Here is a 24,651-nt window from a genome sequence, read left to right as displayed (position 1 = left end):
GGGGGAGCGCCTCAACCCCCTGATGGGCCCTGCTCTGTGCGTGACAGGGGGGAGCTCCCCAACCCCCTGATTGCCCTGCGGCTCTGTGTATGACAGGGTACGGAGCCTCAATCCCCCTGATGGGCCCTGCTCTGTGCGTGACAGGGGGCAGCGCCCCAACCCCCTGATCGGCCCTGCTCTGTGCATGACAGGGGGTGGCGCCGCAACCTCCCTATCGACCCTGCCTTGAGTATGACGGGGCAGTGCCCCAACCCCCCAATCGGCCCTACCCTGAGCGTGACTAGGGGTGGCATCGCAACCTCCCGATCCGCCCTGCTCTGTGCATGACGGGGCAGCGCCCCAACTCCCCAATCGGGCCTTCCCTCTGCCACCCGGGAGCGGGCCTAAGCCAGCAGGTCGTTATCTCCCGAGGGGTCCCAGACTGTGAGAGGGCACAGGCCGGGCTGAGGGACCCCCTCTCCCTCCCGAGTGCACAAATTTTTGTGCACCGGGCCTCTAGTCCTAAATAATAAAAGGCTAATAATGCAAATCGACCAAACAGTGGAACGACCGATCACTATGTTGCACACTGACCACCAGGGGCAGATGCTCAACGCCGGAGCCGCCCTCTTGTGGTTAGTGCGCTCAGCCAGAAACTGGGCTCACAGCTGGCGCACTCAGTGGCAGTGGCGGGAGCCTCTCCTACCTCTGCCAAGTGACAGCCATCAATCTGACATAACCCAAGGGCTTCCAGACTGTAAGAGGGCAAAGGCCGGGCTGAGGGACATTCTCCTCCCCCAACCCCTGAGTGTATGAATTTCATGCACCAGGCCTCTAGTCCTATAGAATAAAGAGGTAATATACAAATTGACCATTACTCTAACACACAAGATGGCCACCCCCATGTGGACACAGGATGGCTGGCCGGGGAGGGCAGTTGTGGGCGATCAGGCCAGCAGAAGAAGGCAGTTTGGGGGACTCAGGCCTGCAGGGGAGGGCAGTTGGGGGCAACTAGGCTGCCAGGGGAAGGCAGTTGAGGGGGACCAGGCCTGCAAGGGAGAGCAGTTAGGGGTGACCAGGCTGGCAGTGGAGGGCAGTTGGGAGTAACCAGGTCTGCAGGGGAGGGCAGTTAGAGGTGACCAGGCTGGCAGGGGAGGGCAGTTAGGGGCGACCAGGCTGTCAGGGGAGGGCAGTTGAGAGGAATCAGGCCAGCAGGGTAGGGCAGTTGGGGGGGACCAGGCCTGCAGGGGAGGGCCGTTAGGGGTGACCAGGTCGGCAGGGGAGGGCATTTGAGGGGAACCAGGCCGGCAGGGGAGGGCAGTTGGGGGGAACCAGGCTTGCAGGGGAGGTCAGTTAGGGGCGACCAGGCCGGCAGGGGAGGGCAGTTGAGGGGAACCAGGCCAGCAGGGGAGGGCATTTGGGGGGGACCAGGCCTGCAGGGGAGGGCAGTTAGGGGCAACCAGGTTGGCAGGAGAGGGCATTTGAGGGGAACCAGGCCAGCAGGGGAGGGCATTTGGGGGGGACCAGGCCGGCAGGGGAGGGCAGTTGAGGGGAACCAGGCCAGCAGGGGAGGGCATTTGGGGGGGACCAGGCCTTCAGGGGAGGGCAGTTAGGGGTGACCGGGCCGGCCGGGGAGCAGTTAGGCGTCAATCAGGCTGACAGGGGAGTGGTTAGACGGTGATCAGGCTGGCAGGCAGAAACGGTTAGGGGCAATGAGGCAGGCAGGTAGGCAGGCAGGCGAGTGGTGGGGGGCCAGCAGTCCTGGATTGTGAGAGGGGTCCCAGATTGGAGAGGGTGCAGGTTGGGCTGAGGGACACCCCCCTCCTGTGCATGAATTTTGTGCGCCGGGCCTCTAGTCCTAAGTAATAAAAGCCTAATATGCTAAGTGTTTGGTTGTTTGGTTGTCCGTTGAACCAATTAAAGCGTAATATGCTAATGATATGTGAAGGCTGGTCAACCACTTGTTATGACGTGCACTGGTCAGGGGGCAGACACTCTGACCAGTAGGGGAGCTTGCTGCTGGGGTCCAGCCGATCAGGACTGAGTGAGAGAGGCCGGACACGCCCTGGACCCTCCTGTGGCCCTTCCCGGCCGGCCCACCTCCCGCGTCTCTCCCCGGCCCGATCGTGCCCAGTGGGGTCCCTCGCCTTGTCTGCATCCTCTCACAACCCAGGACCCCTTGGGGGATGTCTGAGAGCTGGTTTTGGCCTGATCCCGCGGCCAGGCCGAGGGACCCCACTGGTGCACAAGTATGTTGTAGACTAGTTAAACCTAGTTAAAAATGGAAGCTTTACACATTGTATAATTTTGGGGGGGTTAGGGTTATTTAATCACATTTCCCTATCCTGTATAATAAAAGCATAGTATGCAAATTGTTCCCTCAATTGGAAGGTTGTCCAGGAGTTCAAAGAGGGGGTGGGGCTGGCCAGGGGAAGGGAGGGAGGCTCCGGTGGCGGCAGCAGCTGCTAGGGACCCTACAAGTGCATGAATTTAGTGCACTGGGCCTCTAGTCCACTATAATAACATATTGGAAAGTCTGTAAAAATAGAAAAGTTAGGCCCTGGACAGTGGCTCAGTTTGTTGGAACATGGTCCCATACACCAAAAATGGTTGCGGGTTTGATTTCTCATTGGAGTGCATATGGAGTGCATATGTTTCTCTCTTTCTCTGCTCCCTTTCTCTCTCTCTCAAAATAAATAAACATATTCTCAAGTGAGGATTTTAAAAAAATGGGGGGGGGGCTGCTATATATTCTTACCTAGGGCTTTAATAGAACTGAGAACTAACAAAGAAAGGCATCTATCCTTAGTCAAGTATGTGACATTTAAGGCCTTTGGTTAGGCTTTCTGGCATATGAGTATGCTGAGTATAGGTCAGCAATTTTCAGCTTCCTTCATCTCATGGCACATAAACTAATTACTAACATTCTGTGGCTCACCTAAAGTATATTTTTTGCCAATCTGACAAAAAATAGGTATAATTTTTATACATTTGCACAAGATGGCTGTTGTTGTGTTGGCCGTTGTCATTTTTTTTATTTCACAGTCTAAGGCAGCGGTTCTCAACCTGTGGGTCGCGACCCCTTTGGTGGTCGAACGACCCTTTCACAGGGGTCGCCTAAGACCATCCTGCATATCAGATATTTACATTATGATTCATAACAGTAGCAACATTACAGTTATGAAGTAGCAACGAAAATAATTTTATGGTTGGGTCACAACATGAGGAACTGTATTTAAAGGGCCAGAAGGTTGAGAACCACTGGGGGAAAAGAGGTCAGTGCTCTAAGTAGGTATTGCATGTTTTAAAAATTCTTGCAGCACACCAGTTGAAAATTAGGTAATCAAAATAAGGGTGTCTAGTCACCTTATACTCAAATTCCTGATAATCTTTTTATTTATTATGGTTCTTCATTTTGGTACTTTGATTTTGTCATATCTGGAAAAAGTACGTACATACATATATACATATGTACATCATATATAAATAGGTGCACAAACATGTTCATTGTTTGGCTATGTGTCCAAATCATCACTGATATTTTCAAAAGGCAGACAGTTTGATTAGGCACATCTAACATTATATGTATCAGCATTTAAATGTAGCTTTTCTACATAAATATCTAACCAAAGGAGTTTACCACAGTTTTATTACTTACTACACAATGGACAGATTTGAAAATACAAAGTTTTGAACACCAGAATTATTTCATCAGCCTAGTATTGGGCTAATTTGTTGCTTAGAATATGGCCAATTATTAGCCTTTATATCTGCATTGTGCAGCATTTAATAGTATTGATTACCTCTTCTTTGTTGGCCCCTATGACAGCTCTTTTTCTTTTCTGATTTATCTTCTTCATCTTCTTCATTGGGTCTCACATTCACAGTCATTTAGAAGCTAGTCCCCCTACCTCCCCTCCCACCTGCCTCAGGATTTGATCCTTCATTTTTTTTTTAAACATATTTTTATTGATTTCAGAGAGGAAGGGAGAGGAGAGGGTGAGAGAGAGAAACATCAATGATGAGAGAGAATCATTGATTGGCTGCCTTCTGCACACCCCCCACTGGGGATCAAGCCCGCAACCCGGGCATGTGCCCTTGATTGGAATTGAACCTGGGACCCTTTAGACTGCAGGCCGACACTCTATCCACTGAGCCAAACCAGCTAGGACAATGGTCGGCAAACTGCGGCTTGCGAGCCACATGTGGCTCTTTGGCCCCTTGAGTGTGGCCACGAAGTTTCAGTCGCACTGTAAGTGCGCGCCCGCACGTGGTATTTTGTGGAAGAGCCACACTCAAGGGGCCGCAGTTTGCCAACCACTGGGCTAGGGCGATCCTTCATCTTTACATGCTGTTTTCCATTTTAGTGACCATCTATGGGTGGGTGACTCAACTCTGCAGACTCTAAAAAAGCAATTTTAAAACCCAATTTTATAATAAACCCTGTTCTGACTACTTTTCCTTGGGGTCCTAGTTTCCTATTTCTAGCTATCTGATTTGCATCTCCATCTCAGCATCAAGCACATGGCAGAGGGAACAAGTGCAAAAGCCAGGAAGTCCCTGACGTCATTAATTATGTGTGTATGCAACTGCACGACATAGGAACACACATATGTGCTTCCGCACGTAATCTAAAGTGGAATTTAGTGACTAGAGAAAAAGTATTATGATTTAAAAAGTTTCGTTTGAGAAAAGTTGTTTATCTGTATTTTATGAATATAATAATAGATTATGATAAGTAAGTTCTACTGGTTATACTGCAGGGTGGTCCTTGTTCTTCATCTTCTCATTCCACTTTTTCCTCTTTTATGCCCTCCTTTTTCATTCCCTGGAAGAGAAATAGCTCAGGAAACTGTCTGACCGGCACTGGTCTGGGAACTTCCGATTCTTCCCAGAACCTCCCTGGGCGTGGCAGTCCCTGACGCAGTAGCGCTGCTTGGGGGTAGGAACCTTTGCAGTGGCCACCAGGCAGTGACCAAGGTTGCTACCTGCATGTGTTAGCCTTTGCAGAAACTCGGCTGGACATTATTTTTCCCTCCAGTGCTCGTGTGCATCTGCGAATCACACACAAACACATGTTCCTGCCCCCTGCCCACAGCAAGGAGGGACTGCTGAGGAGCGTGTCCTGCTGAAGACTGGCCATCGTTTGTAGTCAGTGTGTTCTCCAGCACAGTGTTCGCTTACCCAGAGCCCCTCCTTGTTATTCCTACCTTCGTTGTGAGTTAACGTGCTTATTAGGCACGCTTTTAGATTCTTTGTCTTTCTTAGGATCAACTTTGATTTATAGGAGTTAAAGGGAATTGTAATTAAACTTGTACTTTTTTAAAACTAAACTCCATGCCAAATAAAGTAGTCAATTAGGTGTCATTGTTTTATATTTATCTCTTACTATCTTTACTATTAGATTTTTTTTCGAAAACCCCATTTTACTGATATTTGTAACATGTTACCTGTTTTATTACTAGAATAAATAATATTACATAAAATACCATAGGTTGAGATAATTTCTAAAAAACACAGAAATTGAAGAAATTTAAGAACTCATTTTAGACTTAGGTTAGCATCTATGTATAGTATCAAACTCTTATCAAGAAGCCTCCCGTAATATTGCTTTTAAAAAAGACAACCAAGAGGAAATGATTTAGTTCTTTTAGCTTATAGAATTGAAAAAAAAAATACCTTCTGTTTTCTACTTTAGGAACATATTTTTAATAATTGATACTACTGCAGTGGTAACTTTTTATAGGTTCCTGTTATAAAGTTAAACATAAATAATTGAGGATCATGCTTTGATCATGATCAAAGGGTAGACAGGTCAATAGAGCAGCAGTCAGCACCAGGTCTTTTAAGGGGTGAGGAGAGGTGATAGACAGGAAGGAACTTTTTCTTCTTAGGGAGACAAAGTATAACATTTTAATGGTAAAATACATCTTTGCCCTTTTTTAAAAACCTGTAAAATGGAAATATCTTCATAGTTATTTTTTAGGATTAAATAAGATAATACATATAAACAGTTTAGAGTAGTACTTAGTATTTAGTAAGCCCTTCATAAATCTAGCTGTTATTCTTATTTGGATTTTTTTTTAACCCTCAGCTGAGGATATTTTTCCCATTGATTTTTAGACAGTGGAGGGAAGGGAGGAGAGAAAGAGAGAAACATCAGTGTGAGAGAAAGGCACTGATTGGTTGCCTCCTGTTCACACCCAGACTGGGGCCAGGGATCGAGCCTGCAACTGAGGTACATGGCCTTGACTGGGAATTGAACCTGTGACCCTTTGGGCCATGGGCCGATGCTCTAACCACTGAGCACTGACCAGGGCTATTATTTGGATTTTAAAAAAGAGAAACCATACTCAGGGACAGCTGATGATAAATACACCTGCAATTTAAGATTTAATGAAGTATTTAAGATATTAACAATGATACCCAGCTTCTTCATCTGTTTGTTGAATTGCTTTGGGAAAGTTAGCATAAAATTTAAATTCCTTATTCTGGTTTAATAGAATGAAATAAATTTAATGACTGTCTTACAAGTGAAATAATTACATTTATCCTTTTTTTTTTTTTTACTTTATTTCAGGTTTCCCCTCAAAAAACCTATAAGGTAAGTTGTTCAGTTGTTCTTCATACATTTAGGTTAAATTTTCATTAGAATTATTTCTTTGAAATTATGGTGGATTTTTTGTGGCTTTTGTAATGTGGATTTTAGTTTAAATTTTCAAAATATTTTACAAATTAGAATGTAATAGATGTTTCTATTTTTTCTAGAAGATGACATTGTTTTGATAACATTTTCAATGTTTTTAATACAAGCATTTTATTTTTATTTATTTATTTTTTTAATATATTTTATTGATTTTTTTACAGAGAAGAAGGGAGAGGGATAGAGAGTTAGAAACATCGATGAGAGAGAAACATCGACCAGCTGCCTCCTGCACACTCCCTACTAGGGATGTGCCCGCAACCAAGGTACATGCCCTTGACCGGAATCAAACCTGGGACCTTTCAGTCCGCAGGCTAACGCTCTATCCACTGAGCCAAACCGGTTTGGCTAATACAAACATTTTAAAAGTTCAAATCGGTATTAAGGTCACTCCCTATGAAGAGGTTTACATTTTTTTTTTATTTGCTTTTATTTTTTCCCCCTTTCCTCTTCTTTTTATTATCATTATTTCTTTTTATTGTTGACTCTATTACAGATTTTAAAATCTATTATGACTGTTTTTGGTTGTGAATAGCTTAGGGAGTGTAAATGGATTACTAGTTTTTGATGTGTTTTATCATCTGGTAACTGTAACTACCTTTAGTTAATGAACTTTGGCAAACAGTCAGTCTTAATTCCTTTAAGACAGTAAAGGGAAAAATCCAAAATGTTCAGATGTCTGTGCCCATATCGATATCTGCACATTCATTAATTTTCCAGGATTAAATGCCTCTTTCTTAATACTTGTTCTTCAACGTCTCTCTCTCATCTTATCAGAAATATTATTTAAATGTAAGTAGTATGTCATTCCTACCTACATTTGTAGTACATTTATCATTTTTAATGACACCAGAGTTCAGGACACCAGTGTTAATTTTGGGATTTCAATTAATTAGTAGTGCATGCATCATAGTCAGTCTTATTTACTGCCTAGCCATTATTGATCAATGTAATTTGATAGACCATAAGAAGAAGAAGAATTCTTGTGTCATCAGGGCTTGCATACGACTCCTGTGACTAGAACTATTCGCAGGTTTTAAGTGCAGCTTCCCAGTGATTTTTTTTCAACTGCTAACATCAGTGCTGTATTTACACAGTGATTTTAAATCTGACTATGGCATACTTAGGTTTGGGAAATGTATTGAATTACTTGTAGGCATGGTTTTCTTATCTGTTAAATGAAAATAATAATGAGTAGCCTTTGAAAACCACTAAAAGAATTTAAGCAGTATATCTAAGAATAAAACAAACTTTATTGCTGAATACTACTTTTCTAATTTTAAGCACTTTTTATAACCAAGTAAAGAGCCACTGTGTTACATGTAGCATAGCCTGAATTTTAAAACTTCTTGAAAAAGTAGAGAGGTTTATGAGACAGTGTAAGGTAAACTGATTTCTTGGTCTCTCTCTGTAAGACACACTTGAAATTTTTAAATTAAGTTTTTATTCTAATGACTGTTCTGGAGTACATATCTGGTTGCTTTGGTTTGATTTAGGCATGGAAGTATTTTGAACCGAGAGTCACCAGCTGATAAGAAGCAGAGAGTTGAGCGCAGTGCATCACATGATTTTGACCCCACAGGTAAAAAAACCAGTTTGTTCTTCCAAAGAATATTGAAAGCAGTAGCTTCAGAATACTATCACTCAAGCTGCATAACTGCCTGAGCACCTGTTTCAGAAGTAGGACTTCTGTGTAGGGCTCTCCTCCTTCTTCAGTGATGACGTAAATTTGGCATTCAAGAGAAATGCAAGCAGTTTTAACTTTCAATACTTTGGATTCCACTATGGAAGCTTCATTGTAAAGTGTATCATATTTAGAAATAGTGTTTATATCATAATTGGGTATTTTGTTAACGACTAAGGACTTAGAATTAAAATAAGTCATAGGTATGAACCAATAAGTAAGTAGTATGTCATAAAATTAAGTGTACAACAACTACCAATTTCCGTAGTCATTTAAGCATTCAGACCTGGAGTAGATAAAATGCAATTTCAAAATTAATTATCATTTTAGAGTAAGCAAATGAAGAGACCTTTTTCTTCAGTCAAAGAGGATTCTGCACTCAGAACGTCTTTTACCCTTTCCTAGCGTTTTTGTGTCAGTGACCTACTGAAAGCCTTTATTTATACAGAGTTTGACCTCCTCTTGTAAAATACAGGCATTTGCTTTCTCCTTATAAATGTACCAAGTATTTAATTTATAAAAATTACTTGATAATTCTGCTTTCACCATTTGAAACTGATGTGTGTTATTTGTGCACATACTATTTTATTCAGTGGTATGTTCCTGTGACAAAAGATAAAGTAAGTAAATGCTGAGGTCCCAGCTACATAAATAAAATGTATCTGTTTTTAGATATTTTCATTTAGAAATAAAATTTAATTTTTAATAGAAAGCAAGTATATTTTTGTGTCTCATTAAGATGCTTCATGCTTTTACTTTTGTTATCTAGGAAGGAAAGAAAGTGAATAGCTAATAACTTACCTGCATCTTCGGTAGTAGGTAAAAGTGAAACCTCAGTCATCAATTTAGAAAGTTTTGGTGGTTGGAGTATGTAATATGTAACTTCTAGATCTCCATTAAAAGATACCTTTTTAAAAAATTTCTGACACCTAATTTTGACTTATTGTCTTGCTAGTGAGGGTCAGTTTTCTGCCTGTGTTCATAAAAGTATTATGGTCTTATTGATTGACTTATTCTGTAGTGTTCATCTGTGATGTGACACATTTAGCAAGTGATATGTAATGCTTCCTAATGAGATTATTATAGCTTTTAGTGCTTTTGCTGTCTCTAAAATTTCCAGATGATGTATTTTGTAGACTATTCACGTTTCGTTTTGTTTGAATATATTTTATTGCACTGTCTTGTCTCTGGTAAATCTGTAAAATGTGTCATTGCCTGTGCTGTCTGTGACTGTTCTTAGTGCTGTCACCTGGATGTTCATACTTTGCACGATTTAACTTGATCATGATTCATTCCTTTCCCCCATTAGTTTTTCCCTTACATTGGTCTCCGTATTTTCTACATCTCTCTCCTTTTCTCCCGCTCTTGTGCAGAAAGCTCCTCCAAGAAGACAAAGTCTAGTTCAGAGGAGAGTAGATCCGAGATCTATGGTAAGCTCATATAGCCAATCAGCCTTGCACCTGTGGAGCTTGCTTCATGCTGTTTCCTCTTTTAAATAACTACAGCCTTCCTGTGTCTGCTCTGCATGGCATGCTGTGCTGCAGGGAAAGGGAGCCTGGGGCCGATGTGGCGGTGATGTGGAAGCTTAAGGTTGCTAGAAACTAACATTGTCGAGTAAGAATAGGCCACGTTCCTCATCTTCTCTTTCATTTTGTTCATGTTAGGAAAGTGTCTTTAAATCTTTGGGTCAGGTTCCTCCATGTAACATGAATAGGTGTTGAATTCTTACTATCTTCTTCCTATTCCCATTTGCAGTTTGGATCATGTAGAATTTGTGTGATTTAATGTGTGTTAGTGGTTCTTTGGATCTTTTACTTTTTATTTGTTTCTTTATTTTTAATCACCTCATCTTTTGGAAATGCTTGTATGATTTATCCACAGCAGCAAAAATACCTTAAGTTTTTATTTTTGTAACATGAAGTATTTGTCTATGCCTTTCATAAGTTTCCCCAATTTTGAAATGGCACCTTTTTAGAATAATTTTTGTGAAGAGCAGGTTTCAGCAGAATGTTCAGCTTTGTCACAGGCGATTGAAACACCGGCATTTCCAGACTGTGTCCTGTCTCCCAGGCACGAGAGAAGCCACTGTGAAGCTCACACACATTTCCCTTTGCCTTTGCCTAGTTTTACTTTCCCTCTTTCCCTGTTTTGACATCTAATGAGTTTTTTTGAGAAAAGTGGATAGCAGAAGTAGGACCTGGGACCAATTCTTTAAAATAATCTCTGGAAGAATAACAAGGTTTTGGTTTTTAAAAAAATATTTTTAGTTTTATTGATTTCAGAGAGGAAGGGAGAGGGAGAGAGGGAGAGAGAAACACCAATGATGAGAGAGAATCATTGATTGGCTGCCTCCTACACGCCCCCCACTGGAGATCGAGCCCGCAGCCCTTGAACAGAATTGAACCTGGGACCCTTCAGTCCGCAGGCTGACGCTCTATCCACTGAGCCAAACCAGCTAGGGCAGAAGTTGTGTCTTTTTTAAGAAGATTCCAAACTCAGCATCAAAGGAAAACCATGTCTCTCTTATACAGCCAAAAGTCTGTAAATAGACGTTTCCCCAGGTGTAGCTGTTCCTAGCTTGATAAACATGAAAGGAAAATAATATACGACACTTTATAATTTATATCTCCTGATAAAATTATAAGGCCTCAGTGTTTGGTTATAAAGCAGTAAATGCTTCTTTGTTAGATACATATATATATAGGTCTTTGCTTGGGTTTTTGTGACCAGAGTTTTCTCTATGTAGTTAGTAAGCCTTTTACAGGACAGTAGTTCAGCAGGAGCTGTATACCATGCCAGACACATGTCAAGTTTATGTTTTTTCTTCCTAAGTATCCACATAAGTAAGAAATAGCTTCTGAATTTCTCGAGACTTTTTTCTGTTCTCTATAAAGAGTTTCCTTTCGTTTATTCTCACCTTAGGAACGAGGACACTACCGTTTTAGCCCCATTCATTTCGATACCTTTGCAACTTTCCTTTTCCCCCTACCCCCACTCTGTTTTTCTAGATCTGTGGATCTGTGGTCTGTATGAAAGCTTGTTGTTTGATTTGAATGTTAATATTCCAGTGATAGTAACGCTAACACATGCCATTGGCCTGGCAGTCACAGGGAAGTAGGGTGTGGATTCTCTGTGTGTTTGTTTCTTGACAACCCTTGAAACGCCCTTTTTGGGAAAAACAGAACCACGAGTCCCCAAAAAGTACTTACAGAAGGATGAGTTTATGAGAACTGAGTTAGCATTTTAACTTCAATCTCTTTGACATCACAAATACTTTATCAACTGTGTAAATAGACTTCTTCAGACTGTGTGCACTTAGCATGGGTAAAAAAGAATCTCTCATGTCTAGGGAGCCAAGGAGAGCTGGGACATCCTGGAAGATGAGACTAGAACAGCCGTGGGCAAACTACGGCCCGCGGGCTGGATCCGGCCCGTTTGAAATGAATAAAACTAAAAAGAAAAAAAGACCGTACCCTTTTCTGTAATGATGTTTACTTTGAATTTATATTAGTTCACACAAACACTCCATCCATGCTTTTGTTCCGGCCCTCCGGTCCAGTTTAAGAACCCATTGTGGCCCTCGAGTCAAAAAGTTTGCCCACCCCTGAACTAGAACAAAGCAACTGGTGACATTGCTTTAATGTAGGGTCTCTTAACCAGGCAACTTCTAACTTGTGAGATTATACATTGTTTTGGAGTAAAATTTATTAACTGGATAATTAACACAAATGTCATTTATTCACTTATAAATTATCTTTATTTTAAACTTCCTGAGCCATTTTCAAAGCTGCTTTATCAGATGGATTTACTTTGTGCATTTAAAAAGGAGCCCAAGTATGTGTTTTGTTGTGATTCCTTTTGTTAATTTTCTGCCCTCGGCAGTAGGTCCGTATTACTTCCCTATCACCTACTCCCCCGCGCCTTTTGGAGTCTGTTGATGATACTAGTATCCAGGTGTATTTTCTGATCTGCAATTTTCCCCAAGTTGTTATTCTCCCTGTTTTCCTCTTGAACTTTGCAAAGAGCATTCTTACTTTCTCTCTTTTTCACTGATACTGTCATGGGGAGATTTGGTGGGATGTGAGAGTTAGCAAGGGAATGCTGAGTTAGACGACTTCTTCCTCACGTCTGTCTAGGTTTCATGAAGAGACACCAGCTGATAGTATTGCACAATAGAATGAGCCATGCCTTTTTGAAGCTGCCTCACTCGGTTGGGGCTGCTAGAACAAAACACCAAAGACTCACCTTGAGTCATGGACATTTAATTCTCTTCTCACAGTTTTGGAGGCTGGAAGTATGAGCTCAGGTGCCAGCATGGCTGGGTTGCGGGGAGAGCTCTTCCCCTGGCTTGCTCTGGCTCACTCAACATATGCATTTTGTGGGGACACCAGCATGCAGTCCATGACAGGAAAACTTAGCACTTGAGACATCCTGGTTTGGATACTTCAGAGTACATATTTTTAAAATTCATATATTTTCCTTTTTTAATGTATTTTTATTGACTTTATTGGGTGACATTAGTTAATAAAATTATATAGATTTCAGGTGTACAATTCTATAATGCATCATCTATATATTGTGTGTTCAGTATCCCATGTCTAATTTCCTTCCATTACCATTTATTCCCCCTACTACTTTCTTCTACTTCCCCCACTCTATCTTTTTTAAAATTTTATTTAAGCTTCTCATATATGCAAAAGGATAAGTTCTTGGTTTGATTCTTATTTTCCCCAAGTTATTATTTTCTCTGTTTTCCTCTTGAACTTTGCAAAGAGCATTCTACAGTATGAACCTTCAATGTACTTATAAATCATTCACTTGTTAACCTCTTGGAAATCTGACATCTAAACACATACTATCATGAAACAGCAGTTTGGGTCCCTGCCACAGACACCATCCTGGACGGCTCAGTGAGGTCAAAGCCAGTGGGACCCCAAGCACCTGCAGCTGACACCTGCGGACACGCTCTGTGGGGAAGGGAGTACAGCTCAGAACAGGGACAGTCAAGGCTGAGACTCAAGGCAGACACAGCCTCTGGACTAAGGAGTCCCTGAGCACTGGATGACTAATGGATTCAACATCTCAGACCTTAGTCAGGCTGCCCAGAGCCAAAAAGGACTGCCGGGGTTCTTGTCCCAGCATCAAGAAGGGTTCAGGAATCTGGAAAAGTGCTATGTGTCACAATTTATCCTAGGGCAAGGTGGAAATAATACACTTCAAAGGGTAAGGTTTCAAAGGGTACAGAAGCATTGTCAGTTTGGGGGAATTAGCCCACGGCTGTTCAGGTGTTTGGCCAGCAGGAGGCAATAACATGTAGGTTAAGATGCCCTTTAACTGTCTGGCAGCCACAATCAGTTTCCTGTTCAGGTTTGGGGAAATGCCTTTAGCCATTCCCAACAGGTGACTACATGTGTGACTCAACCCTGTTGAGTCCCCAAGTTTCATCAACCTTTTGATGAAACTCTTGAAATTATGGCATGCTGGAATTGGTCTACGGCATCTCACCCTTTTTGATTTTTTAAATTTAACAAGAATGTATGTTTTAAGATTCTTAAATTCAATGGAAAGGACAGAGTTCTATCATGTCCCCTTAAATTGCTGCCAGGCATTAAAGGAATCAGTTTGCAGTGAGTTTCTTTCTGGGCCGACAGTTCTTAGAGTCCCCATTTCAGTGTCCAACAGTTCTTAGGTGTACATGTCAGCAATGATATTTCAGTTCTGGATGGTGGACAGACGGTGGCAATGCAGGTCCGACTTTCTCTAGTTTGGTCCTGGGCAACCTGCAGTGACGCACAGCTGCTGACTACTAGCATGGCAAGGCGTCTTTACCATCTCCATTTCTGGACTGTCTTCTGTTGTTCTGGGGCTACTGCTATTCTGTGGCTGGAGCAGTCCTGTCAGTTACTCTTTGGAATTCGTTGTAGGAATCCACATGGGCTTGGAGGAGTTTTCTGGAAATATACAAACATATTCTCGACCAAAGGTTGATAAAGGAATCATTTTTATAAATTAGACTTGGGATTCTTTTCATTTTTTTCCCAAACAATTTTCCTTTGGCTTATTTTGACACCATATGTGTTTTCATGGGTGTCTTTTATTAGCATTACAGGGCATTATTCCCCTATCCCCACTTTTTTGATTTAAATATTAGGAGGCTTTTGGAAACTTTTCAAGGCAGTCTTGATAACTTTTAATTTCAATTTTTTGTATAGAAATATGACTGCTTTGGATTATGCATGTTAAGCAATTTTTGAACCATCAATAAAAAATTATAGTTAATACTTCAGGATCAAGTTTCCTGTACAGTACAATTAAGTTTCTTGAATATATATTTATTTCAGTTAGCCAACTTAAATTAGTTTGAAATAAGGTTTTTTATTATTTTTAACTTTACTTGTCCTAGGTTATAGACATGATGTTGTGCATAGGCAACCCTAATGACTCCACCAGGAAAATACTGGGCTTAATAAATGAATTTAGCAATGTAGCAGGATACAAAATCAACATCCACAAATCTGTTGCATTTTTATACACCAGTAATAAACTCCCAGAAAGAAACTAAAAAATCAATCCCATTTATCATTGCAACTCCCCCCCGCCACCCCCTCCCCCCCCCCCAAAAAAAAAAAATAAGATACCTAGAAATAAACTTAACCAAGGAGGTAAAAGACCTGTACTTGGAAAACTATAGAACATTGAAAAATCAAATAGAGAAAGATACACACAAATTGAAACATGTACCATGTTCATGAATTAGAAGAATTAACATCATTAAAGTGTTTATACTACCCAAAGCAATCTATGGATTCAACGCAATCCCTATTAAAATACCAATGGCATACTTCACAGACCTAGAACAAATATTCCAAAAATTTATATGGAACCATAAAAGACGCTGAATAGCTGCAGCAATCTTGAAAAAGAAGAATGAAGTAGGAGGGATCACAATATTGGATATCAAACTATACTACAAAGCCATTATTAACAAAACAGCCTGGTACTGGCACAAGAACAGGCATATAGATCAGTGGATCAGAACAGAGATCCCAGAAATTGACCCAAGTCATTAGGCTCAATTAATATTTGACAAAGGAGGCAAGAAAATACAATGGAGTAGAGACAGTTTCTTCATCGAATGGTGCTGGGAAAACTGGACAGACACATGCAAAAAGATCAAACTAGACCACCAACTTACACTATATACAAGAATAAACTCAAATGGATAAAAGACTTAAATGAAGACATGAAACCATAAAAATCTTAGGGAAAAACATAGTAAAATCTCAGACATCTCACGTAGCAATATACTTATTTGATACATCCCATACGGCAAAAGGAACTAAGGAAAAAATAAATAAATGGGACTACATCAAAATAAAAAGCTCTGCACAGAAAAAGAAACCACCATCAAAATGAAAAGGGAACCCATTGAATGGGAGAACATATTTGCCAATGATACATCTGATAAGGGATTAATATCCAAAATATATAAAGTACTCATACAACTCAACAAAAGGAAGACAAGCAATCCAATTAGAAAATGGGCAGAAGACCTGAATAGACATTTTTCCAAAGAGGACATACAAATGGGAAAGAGACACATGAAAAAAATGCTCAAAGTTGCTAATCAGAGAAATGCAAATTAAAACCACAATGAGATACCACCTCACACCTGTCAGAATGGCTATCATCAAAAAAAAAAGTGCTGGCGAGGATGTGGAAAAATGGGAGCATTAGTTCACTGCTGGTGGGAATGCACATTGGTGCAGCCACTATGGAAAACAGTATTGTGTTTCCTCATAATATTAAAAATGGAACTTCCATTTAACTCAGTGACCCCACTTCTTGGACTATATCTCAAAACCCCCAAAATACCAATCAGAAAGGATATATGCACCCCTATGTTCACAGCAGCATTATTTACAATAGCTGAGATTTGGAAACTGCCCAAATGCCCATCAGCAGATGAGTGGATAAAAGAGCTGTGGGACACTTACACTATGGAATACTATGCAGCTATAAAAAGGGATCTCTTACCCTTTGGGACAGCATGGATGGACCTGGAAAATATTATGCCAAGCAAAATAAGCCAAACCTAGACAAATGTCACATGATCTCACTTATTTGTGTAATCGAATGAACAAAATGAATTGATCGACAAAGTAGGACCTGAAGCATGGAGGCATGGAACATACTGATATATCTCAATGTGGGGTTTGGTGGGAGGAGAAGAGATAAATCACAGAGCTTACATTCCTAAATGCATAGCCCATGGACACCGGCAATAGAGTAGTGAAGACTTGGAGGGGTGGGTAGGGGTTGGGAGGATGGGGAGTGGAGGGAGAAACGTGAGATATTTGTAATACTATCCTATCTAATAAAAGAGAAACATGGTAATTGGCGTACGACCGCTAACCTTCCCATTGGCTAATCAGGGCAATATGCAAATTAACTGTTAGCCAAGATGGCGGCCGGCAGCCAGGCAGCTTGAAACTAACATGAGACTTGCTTGCTTCCGTGATGGAGGACTCCCACGTTCCCCGCCTGCCACTGCAGGCCTCTGAGCTGGCAGTTTGAAACAGAGTTACAAAAATAGAAGCTAAACAAAACCCCAGAAACCAGCTTTCAGTTAGCCAGGATCTCAGACCTGGAGTTGATACAGAGTTTCGATTGTAGAACTTAAACAAACCAGATACCTGCTTTCAGGAGTGGAGGCCTAAGAGCTGGAGCCTCAGAGCTAAAGCTGGCTCAGAATAAAAAAAAAAAGAAAAAAAGGAGCAGTTGGGAGCTTCAGTTCCAGCCTGAAAACAGCCTCAGCCCCTCACCCAGACTGGCCAGGCACCCCAGTGGGACCCCCACCCTGAAGGGTGTGTGACCAGCTGCAAACAGCCATCATCCCCTCATCTAGGCTGGCCAGGCACCCCAGTGGGGACCCCCACCCTGATCCGGGACACCCTTCAGGGCTAACCAGCCAGCCCCACCCATGCACCAGGCCTCTATTCTATATAGTAAAAGGGTAATATGCCTCCCAGCACCAGGATCAGCGGAGCCATGAGGCCTCCCGGCACCGGGATCAGCGTGACGGGGCAGCGCCCCAAACCCCTGATCAGCCCTGCTCTGTGCCTGATAGGGGGGAGCTCCCCAACCTCCTGATGGCCCTGCGGCTCTGTGTGTGACAGGGTGCGGCGCCCCAACCCCCCCACCCCATGGGCCCTGCTCTGTGTGTGACGGGGTAGAGCCATAACCTCCCCATCAGCCCTGCCCTGAGTGTGAGAGTGGCCGCGCCCCAACCCCCGATCGGCCCTGCTCTGTGGGTGATAGAGGGCAGTGCCCCAACTCCCTGATTGGCCCTGCTCTGTGCGTGACAGGGGGGAGCTCCCCAACCCCCTGATGGGCCCTGCTCTGTGAGTGACAGGGGGAAGCTCCCCAGCCCCCTGATGGGCCCTGCTCTGTGCGTGACAGGGGGCAACCAACCCCCTGATTGACCGTGCTCTGTGCGTGATGGGGTGGCACCGCAACCTCCCCATCGACCCTGCCTTGAGTGTGACGGGGCGGTGCCCCAACCCCCCAATTGGCCCTACCCTGAGCGTGACTGAGGGTGGCATCGCAACCTCCCAATCCGCCCTGCTCTGTGCATGACGGGGCGGCGCCCCAATTCCCCAATCGACCCTGCTCTGAACCCGACCAGGGGCTGCACCTAGGGATTGGGCCTGCCCTCTGCCACCTGGGAGCAGGCCTAAGCCAGCAGGTTGTTATCTCCCGAGGGGTCCCAGACTGCGAAGAGGGCACAGGCCGGGCTGAGGGACCCCCCCTCCCCCTGAGTGCACAAATTTTTGTGCACCGGGCCTCTAGTGTATAATAATAAAAGGGTAATATGCTAATTAGACCAGAGGGCCAAATGACCTGGACGTCCTTCCAGATGCCTTCCGGATGAAGCTGTGGTGCTATGGTAGCGCGGGGGAGGGCCTGAGGCAGAGTCGGTTAGGGCGATCAGGCAGGCAGGCTAGTGGTTAGGGGCAATCAGGCTGGCAGATGAGCAGTTAGGGACGATCAGGCAGACTGGCAAGAGTGGTTAGGGGCAGTCAGGCAGGCAGAGGCGTTAGGGGCTATCAGGCAGGTAGGCCGAGTGGTTAGAGGTGATCAGGTTGGTAGGTGAGTGGTTAGGGCTGATCAGGCAGATAGGCAGAGTGGTTAGAGATGATCAGGTTGGCAGGTGAGTGGTTAGGGCCGATCAGGCAGGTAAGCAGACTAGTTAGGGGTGATGAGGTAGGCAGCCAGAGGCAGTTAGGGGTGATGAGGCAGGCAGGCGAGCTGTTAGGGGCAATCAGGCAGGCAGGTAGAGGTAGTTAGGGGCGATCATACAGGCAGGCAGGTGATTGGTTAGGGGTGATCAGCCAGTGTGTTTAGGGGTGATCAGACAGGCAGGCAAGTGGTTGGGGCGGTCAGCCAGAGTGTTTAGGGGTGATCAGGCAGGCAGGCAGGCGAGTGGTTAGGGGCGATCAGCCCGAGTGTTTAGGGTTGACTAGGCAGTCAGGCGAGTGGTTAGGGGAGATCAGGCAGGCAGGTAGAGGTAGTTAGAGGTGATCAGACAGGCAGGCGAGCAGTTAGGAGCAATTAGGCAGGCAGGTGAGTGGTTAGGGGTGATCAGCCAGAGTATTTAGGGGTGATCAGGCAGGCAGGCGAGTGGTTAGGGACAATCAGCCAGAGTGTTTAGTGGTGATCAGGCAGGTAGGCGAGTGGTTAGGGGCAATCAGGCAGGCAGGCTAGTGGTTCGGAACCAGCAGTCCCAGATTGCGCAGGGATTGGGCCTAAACCGGCAGTTGGACATTCTCCAAGGGGGCCCGGATTGCGAGAGGGTACAGGCCGGCTGAGGCATACCCCCTCCCCCCCCACACACCCCCTTGTGCACAAATTTCGTGCACTAGGCCTCTAGTCAACAATAAAAAATATATTTAAAAAAATAAGTAAACACATACTATCTGGAAGGTAAACCAAAATATTTGACTTGAAAATCTATGAAGTTAGTCTCAGTTCTCACCTTCTCTCTGAACCATTTGACAGTGCTGATACCTTTTTTTTTGGTTTCTATAATATTGTATCAACCTGGTTCTTTTCTCTCTATAATTTTGTCTTTTCTTTACTTGATTGCTCTTCCTTCTACAAATGTAGACGTGACCTGAGTTTCTGTCCCTGATATTTCTTTTACCAGTTTTATATTTTTAAGTGTTTTCTGAATACTTTCGCTCTAACTGTCCTTCAAATTCAGAATGACAACCTGAAATTCATAATTTTTCATCATGGCTAAAAGTCAGTCTTTCTCTTGATTTTCCTGATTCTTTCAGTGGCACTGTCATTCTTTTGTTAACCTTGTCTTACTTTTTTTTTTTTTTTTTAAATAAAGTTATTTTTATTTGTTCCTTTCTAGTCTTTTTTTTTTTAATATATTTTATTGATTTTTTACAGAGAGGAAGGGAGAGAGATAGAGAGTTAGAAACATCGATGAGAGAGAAACATCGATCAGCTGCCTCCTGCACATCTCCCACTGGGGATGTGACCGCAACCCAGGTACATGCCTTTGGCCGGAATCAAACCTGGGACCTCTCAGTCCGCAGGCCAACGCTCTACCCACTGAGCCAAACCGGTTTCGGCTTGTCTTACTTTTTTTATAGTTATCTTTGACTTCTCCCTTTACCTTGTCCTCTCTAGTCAACTGTCTGAGATGTCCTATTGATTCTACCATCACATTATTTTTCATCCCTTACTATTTTGTTCCATCCCCACTGCTTTGTTCAGTTTTTCATCTTTTCATTAAAATACATTTTTTAAAATATATTTTTATTGATTTCATTGAGCAAGGGAGAGGGAGAGAGATAGAAACATCAATAATGTAAGGGAATCATTGATTGGCTGCCTCCTGCACACCCCTACTGAGGATCGAGCCAGCAACCCTGGCACATGCCCTTGACTGGAATTGAACCCGGAACCCTTCAGTCTGCAGGCCGACCCTCTATCCACTGAGCTAAACCAGCTAGGGCTAGAATATTTTAATAGACTCATAACTTTCTTTCACTTTGATTTCACATTGATTCACTTCTCCATTTTTATATATTTTGTCAGATTAGTATTACTAAAGTAAGGATCTGGGCATTCACATGCTAGGAATTACAAATAGTTTTTAAGATATGCTATAATTTATTTCCAGTTTATAATTCTACCTTAATTTACTATTCACCTAAATGTACTACACTCTCTTCCAAAATTTCATTTCTGGAATATGGCTTCATATTCTTTCTTTATTCATGCAATTCTTCAAAGGTTTATCCACTATAACTTCCTGTTAGAACTCTCCTCATCCTTCAGGCCCATTTCAAATACTGCCTCCTTCCTAGGACTCCCTAGGGCTGTTCCGCTGTTTTTGTTGTCTGAGCTTTGACATCCTGCTTTGTATCCAGTTATTTGTACTTACATTTGTCTTCACATCTCCCATAATGCTTGGCACACTGGAGGCACTCATTCAGTTTTGATTGAGTGATTGTTGAAATTGGGATGAGTATTTTAATAAAGGGAATTGGTGGAATAAAATGTTGACTCATCTTGGATTTTTCTTCTGAAAAATTTTAAGGTAGAAGAAAATGTAACTCAGAAAAGAGACATAACTGTCGGTTTGTGATAGTCAAAAGAGTGAAGTCAGCATACTTGGAACTGAAGGCACCTCTTGCCAGCAGCATTGTGCATTTATAATCCAGGAGCTCTCAATGGAAGGGTTATCTGAGGTCTTACTCATAAACGAACGAGCTGTTTTTATGAGATTGTACATGGTTTTCTCCTCACCCTTCCCTGAAGCTCATTTTGAAGAGACATGAGACTTAGGAGAAGCTTGATCATATAATAAAATCAAAGGTGAAATAAAAAGTGCTTTCACTAAAGTGTGGTATGGAAGGTTAGCATGTTGCCTGACATATTTAACACTCCATTTTCATTAATTTGCTGTTTGACGGTATAGTTGTTGTTTTTTTCCCCCAAGAATGTGTTATAGTGAAATTTTCTCACCTTTTTTGAATAGCTTTTTATGACTTCTTCCCTTCCCCACTTCATAACACTACAAAGAACCTAATTTTTTCATTTTCAAAATATAAGTCTTGGTAATTTCCTTTTTTTCTTTTAATTTGTCTTTATTGTTGTATTGTAGTATTACAAATGTCCTCCCTCCTCCCCATTCCCTTCCCTCCCTAGGCCTTCACCCCACTATTGTCTGTGTCCATGGGTATCATATATGCGTATATGTTCTTTGATCTCTTTCCTTCCCAGCCCCACCTCTCCCTATTTCCTCAGAGGATCCTCAGTCTGTTCCCTGCGTCCATGTCTCTGGGTCCACTCCGATCATGAGTTTATTTTGTTCCTTAGATTCCACGTGTGAGTGAGATCATGTGACACTTGTCTTTCTCTGACTGGCTTATTTCACTCAGCATGATACTCTCCAGGTCCCCCCCCCCCCCATGCTTTCTCAAAGGGTAAGAGAACCTTCTTTTTTTACTGCTGCGTAGTATTCCCTGAGGTAAATGTACCACAAATTTTTTTTATCCACTTGTCTACTGATGGGCTCTTGGGCTGTTTCCAAATCTTGGCTTTTGCATATCTCTGATGATTAGTGATGTTGAACATTTTTTCATGTCTCTTGGCCTTTTGTGTGTCCTCTTTGGAGAAGTCTTCTCCCCATTTTTTTATTGGATTGTCTTCCTTTTGTTGTATGAGTACTTTATATATTTTGGAAATTAACCCCTTATTAGATGTTTCATTGGCAAATATGTTCTTTCACTCAGTGGGTTCCCTTTTCATTTTGATGGTGATTTCTTTTTCCATGCAGAAGCTTTTTATATTGATGTAGTCCCATTTGTTTATTTTTTCCTTTTGTTTATTTTGTCCTAGGCGATGTATTGGTGAAAATTTTGCTGCATGAGATGTCTGATATTTTGCTGCCTATATTTTCTTCAAAGATTTTTATGGTTTCACGACTTACATTTAAATCTTTTATTCATTTTGAGTTTATTCTTGTGTAAGTTGGTAGTCTAGTTTCATTTTTACATGTAGTGGTCCAGTTAGTCCAACACCATTTATTTATTTATTTTTATTTATTTATTTTTTTTTAAAATATATTTTATTGATTTTTTACAAAGAGGAAGGGAGAGAGATAGAGAGTTAGAAACATCGATGAGAGAGAATCATCGATCAGCCGCCTCCCGCACATCTCCCACTGGGGATGTGCCCGCAGCCAAGGCACATGCCCTTGACCGGAATCGAACCTGGGACCTTTGAGTCCGCAGGCCGACGCTCTATCCACTGAGCCAAACCGGTTTCGGCCAACACCATTTATTGAAGAGACTGTCTTTACTCCATTGTATGCTCTTGCCTCCTTTATCAAAGATTAATTGAGCAGTATGGAGTGGGCCGATTTCTGGGTTCTATATTCTATTCCATTGATCTGTATGCCTGTTCTTGTGCCAGTACCAGGCTGTTTTGATTATGGTGGCTTTGTAGTATAGCTTGATATCTGGTATTGTGATCCCTCCAACTTTGTTTTACTTTCTCAAGATTGCTGTGGCCTTTTTGGTTCCATGTAAGTTTTTGAAGTGTTTGTTCTAGATCTGTTAAATGTGTCGTTGGTGTTTGTTCTAGACCTGTGAAAAATGCTGTTGGTATTTTATTGGAAGCCCTAGCCACAGTGATCCGACAAGAAGAAACAAACAAAACAAGGCATCCGAATTGGAAAGGGAGATGTAAAGTGGTGACTATTCGCAGGTGACATGATATGGTACATAGAAAACCCTAAAGACTCCATCAGAACACTACTAGATTTAATACATGATTTTGCCAAGGTAGTAGGATACAAAAGTAACACCCGGAAATCGTTGGCATTTTTATAGACCAATAATGAATTCTCAGAAAGAGGAACTTAAAAAGCAATCCCAGTTACCATTGCAATAAAAAAATTAAGTGCCCTGGCCTGTGTTAAAAAAGAAAAAATTAAGATACTTAAGAATAAACTTAATCAAGGAGGTAAAAGACCTGTACTCAGAAAACTATAGAAAGTTATGAAAAGAGATAGAAGAAGAATAAACAAGTGGAAGAAGATACTGAGTTCATGGATTGGTAGAATTAACATAATAAAAATGTCCATACTACTCAAAGCAGTCTGTAGATTCTGTGTAATCCCCATTTAAATACCAATAGCATAGTTCAAGGGGCTAGAACAAACCCTCCAGACGGTCATATGGCATTTATCTTTTGAGTAAAGAGTAATCTTTTTATGTTGGTTTCACTTACCACATCATTCTAAAAGGGGAAGAAAGTCCTTTGTTAGAAAGAGAAAATGAAATTTAGGAAAGGATAGTGTTTACTAAATTTGATAAAACATCTTTATTTCATGGATGACATGAAGCCAGATATCTGTTATTAGCTTCCAGGTGAAGAAATATCATACTCCTTAAAAAAAACCCAAAAGTGGGCAATAAAAAATGTGTTTATGCCCTGGCCGGCTTGGCTCAGTGGATAGAGCGTCAGCCTGTGGACTGAAGGGTCCCAGGTTCGATTCTGGCCAAGGGCACATACCTGGGTTCCAGGCTCGAACCCCAGTAGGGGGCGTGCAGGAGGCAGCCGATCAATGATTCTCTCTCATCATTGATGTTTCTATCTCTCCTCCCTTCCTCTCTGAAATCAATAAAGAAATATGTTTAACAAAATGTGTTTATAAGTAGAGGAGCTATTTTATGTTTGTAGCTAGCTATTTGTAACTAGAGTTATTTAGATGGGATTCAGATATTTTAGTTAGAATTTAACCAGTGTCCTTATAGGAGTATTTCTCTACTTTGCATAGTTTTCAGATCTATGATATTACTTTTTCTTAAAAAGTGACTGGATATGATTTATTTAAAATATATTTTATGTAAAATACATTCAGGTTTACTTAGCAAACGTTCATTGAGCAGCTCTTATGTGCCGTGCACTGTCAGTAAGGGGATACAGAGGTAAGAGGAGGTGATTCCTGTCTCCTGCAACTCGTGGGAGAATGGGGAGGTGGCTATAGTATGATATATATATATATATATATATATTCAGTGTTGCAGTTGTCTTGATTTTTATTTTAAAGTCGCAATATATAATTCATTTTGAAATTTCAAATAACTCTGGAAAGAAGGCATCAGATATTTATGTTTTCAAAACCATATATTTTTAAAATTACATTATTGGGGTGGCGTTGGTCCACATGAACATACAGGTTTCGGGTGTG

The 24,651-nt window shown here is 42.1% G+C and overlaps 1 protein-coding gene across 9 annotated transcripts in view; it reads left to right on the top strand.

Moving 5' to 3' along the window:
- Positions 1–24,651, top strand: part of ARHGEF12 (Rho guanine nucleotide exchange factor 12) — a 208,459-nt gene that overhangs the window by 66,509 nt on the left and 117,299 nt on the right. For 3 of the 9 annotated variants that reach the window (XM_036311228.1, XM_036311229.1, XM_036311231.1), the window contains exons 2-3: positions 6,560–6,583; positions 8,179–8,264. In XM_036311228.1, coding sequence (XP_036167121.1) covers positions 6,560–6,583; positions 8,179–8,264 — 110 coding nt within the window. Of the gene's footprint in view, positions 1–4,488; positions 4,557–5,074; positions 5,197–6,559; positions 6,584–8,178; positions 8,265–9,739; positions 9,797–24,651 lie in introns of those variants that run through there. The other 6 variants (XM_036311225.1, XM_036311230.1, XM_036311226.1 and 3 more) reach the window with 6 other exon arrangements.

Source organism: Myotis myotis, unplaced genomic scaffold (genome assembly GCF_014108235.1).
Source record: "Myotis myotis isolate mMyoMyo1 unplaced genomic scaffold, mMyoMyo1.p scaffold_m19_p_53, whole genome shotgun sequence".
Lineage (NCBI taxonomy): Eukaryota > Metazoa > Chordata > Mammalia > Chiroptera > Vespertilionidae > Myotis > Myotis myotis.
This window is presented reverse-complemented; position numbering and strand designations above follow the sequence as displayed.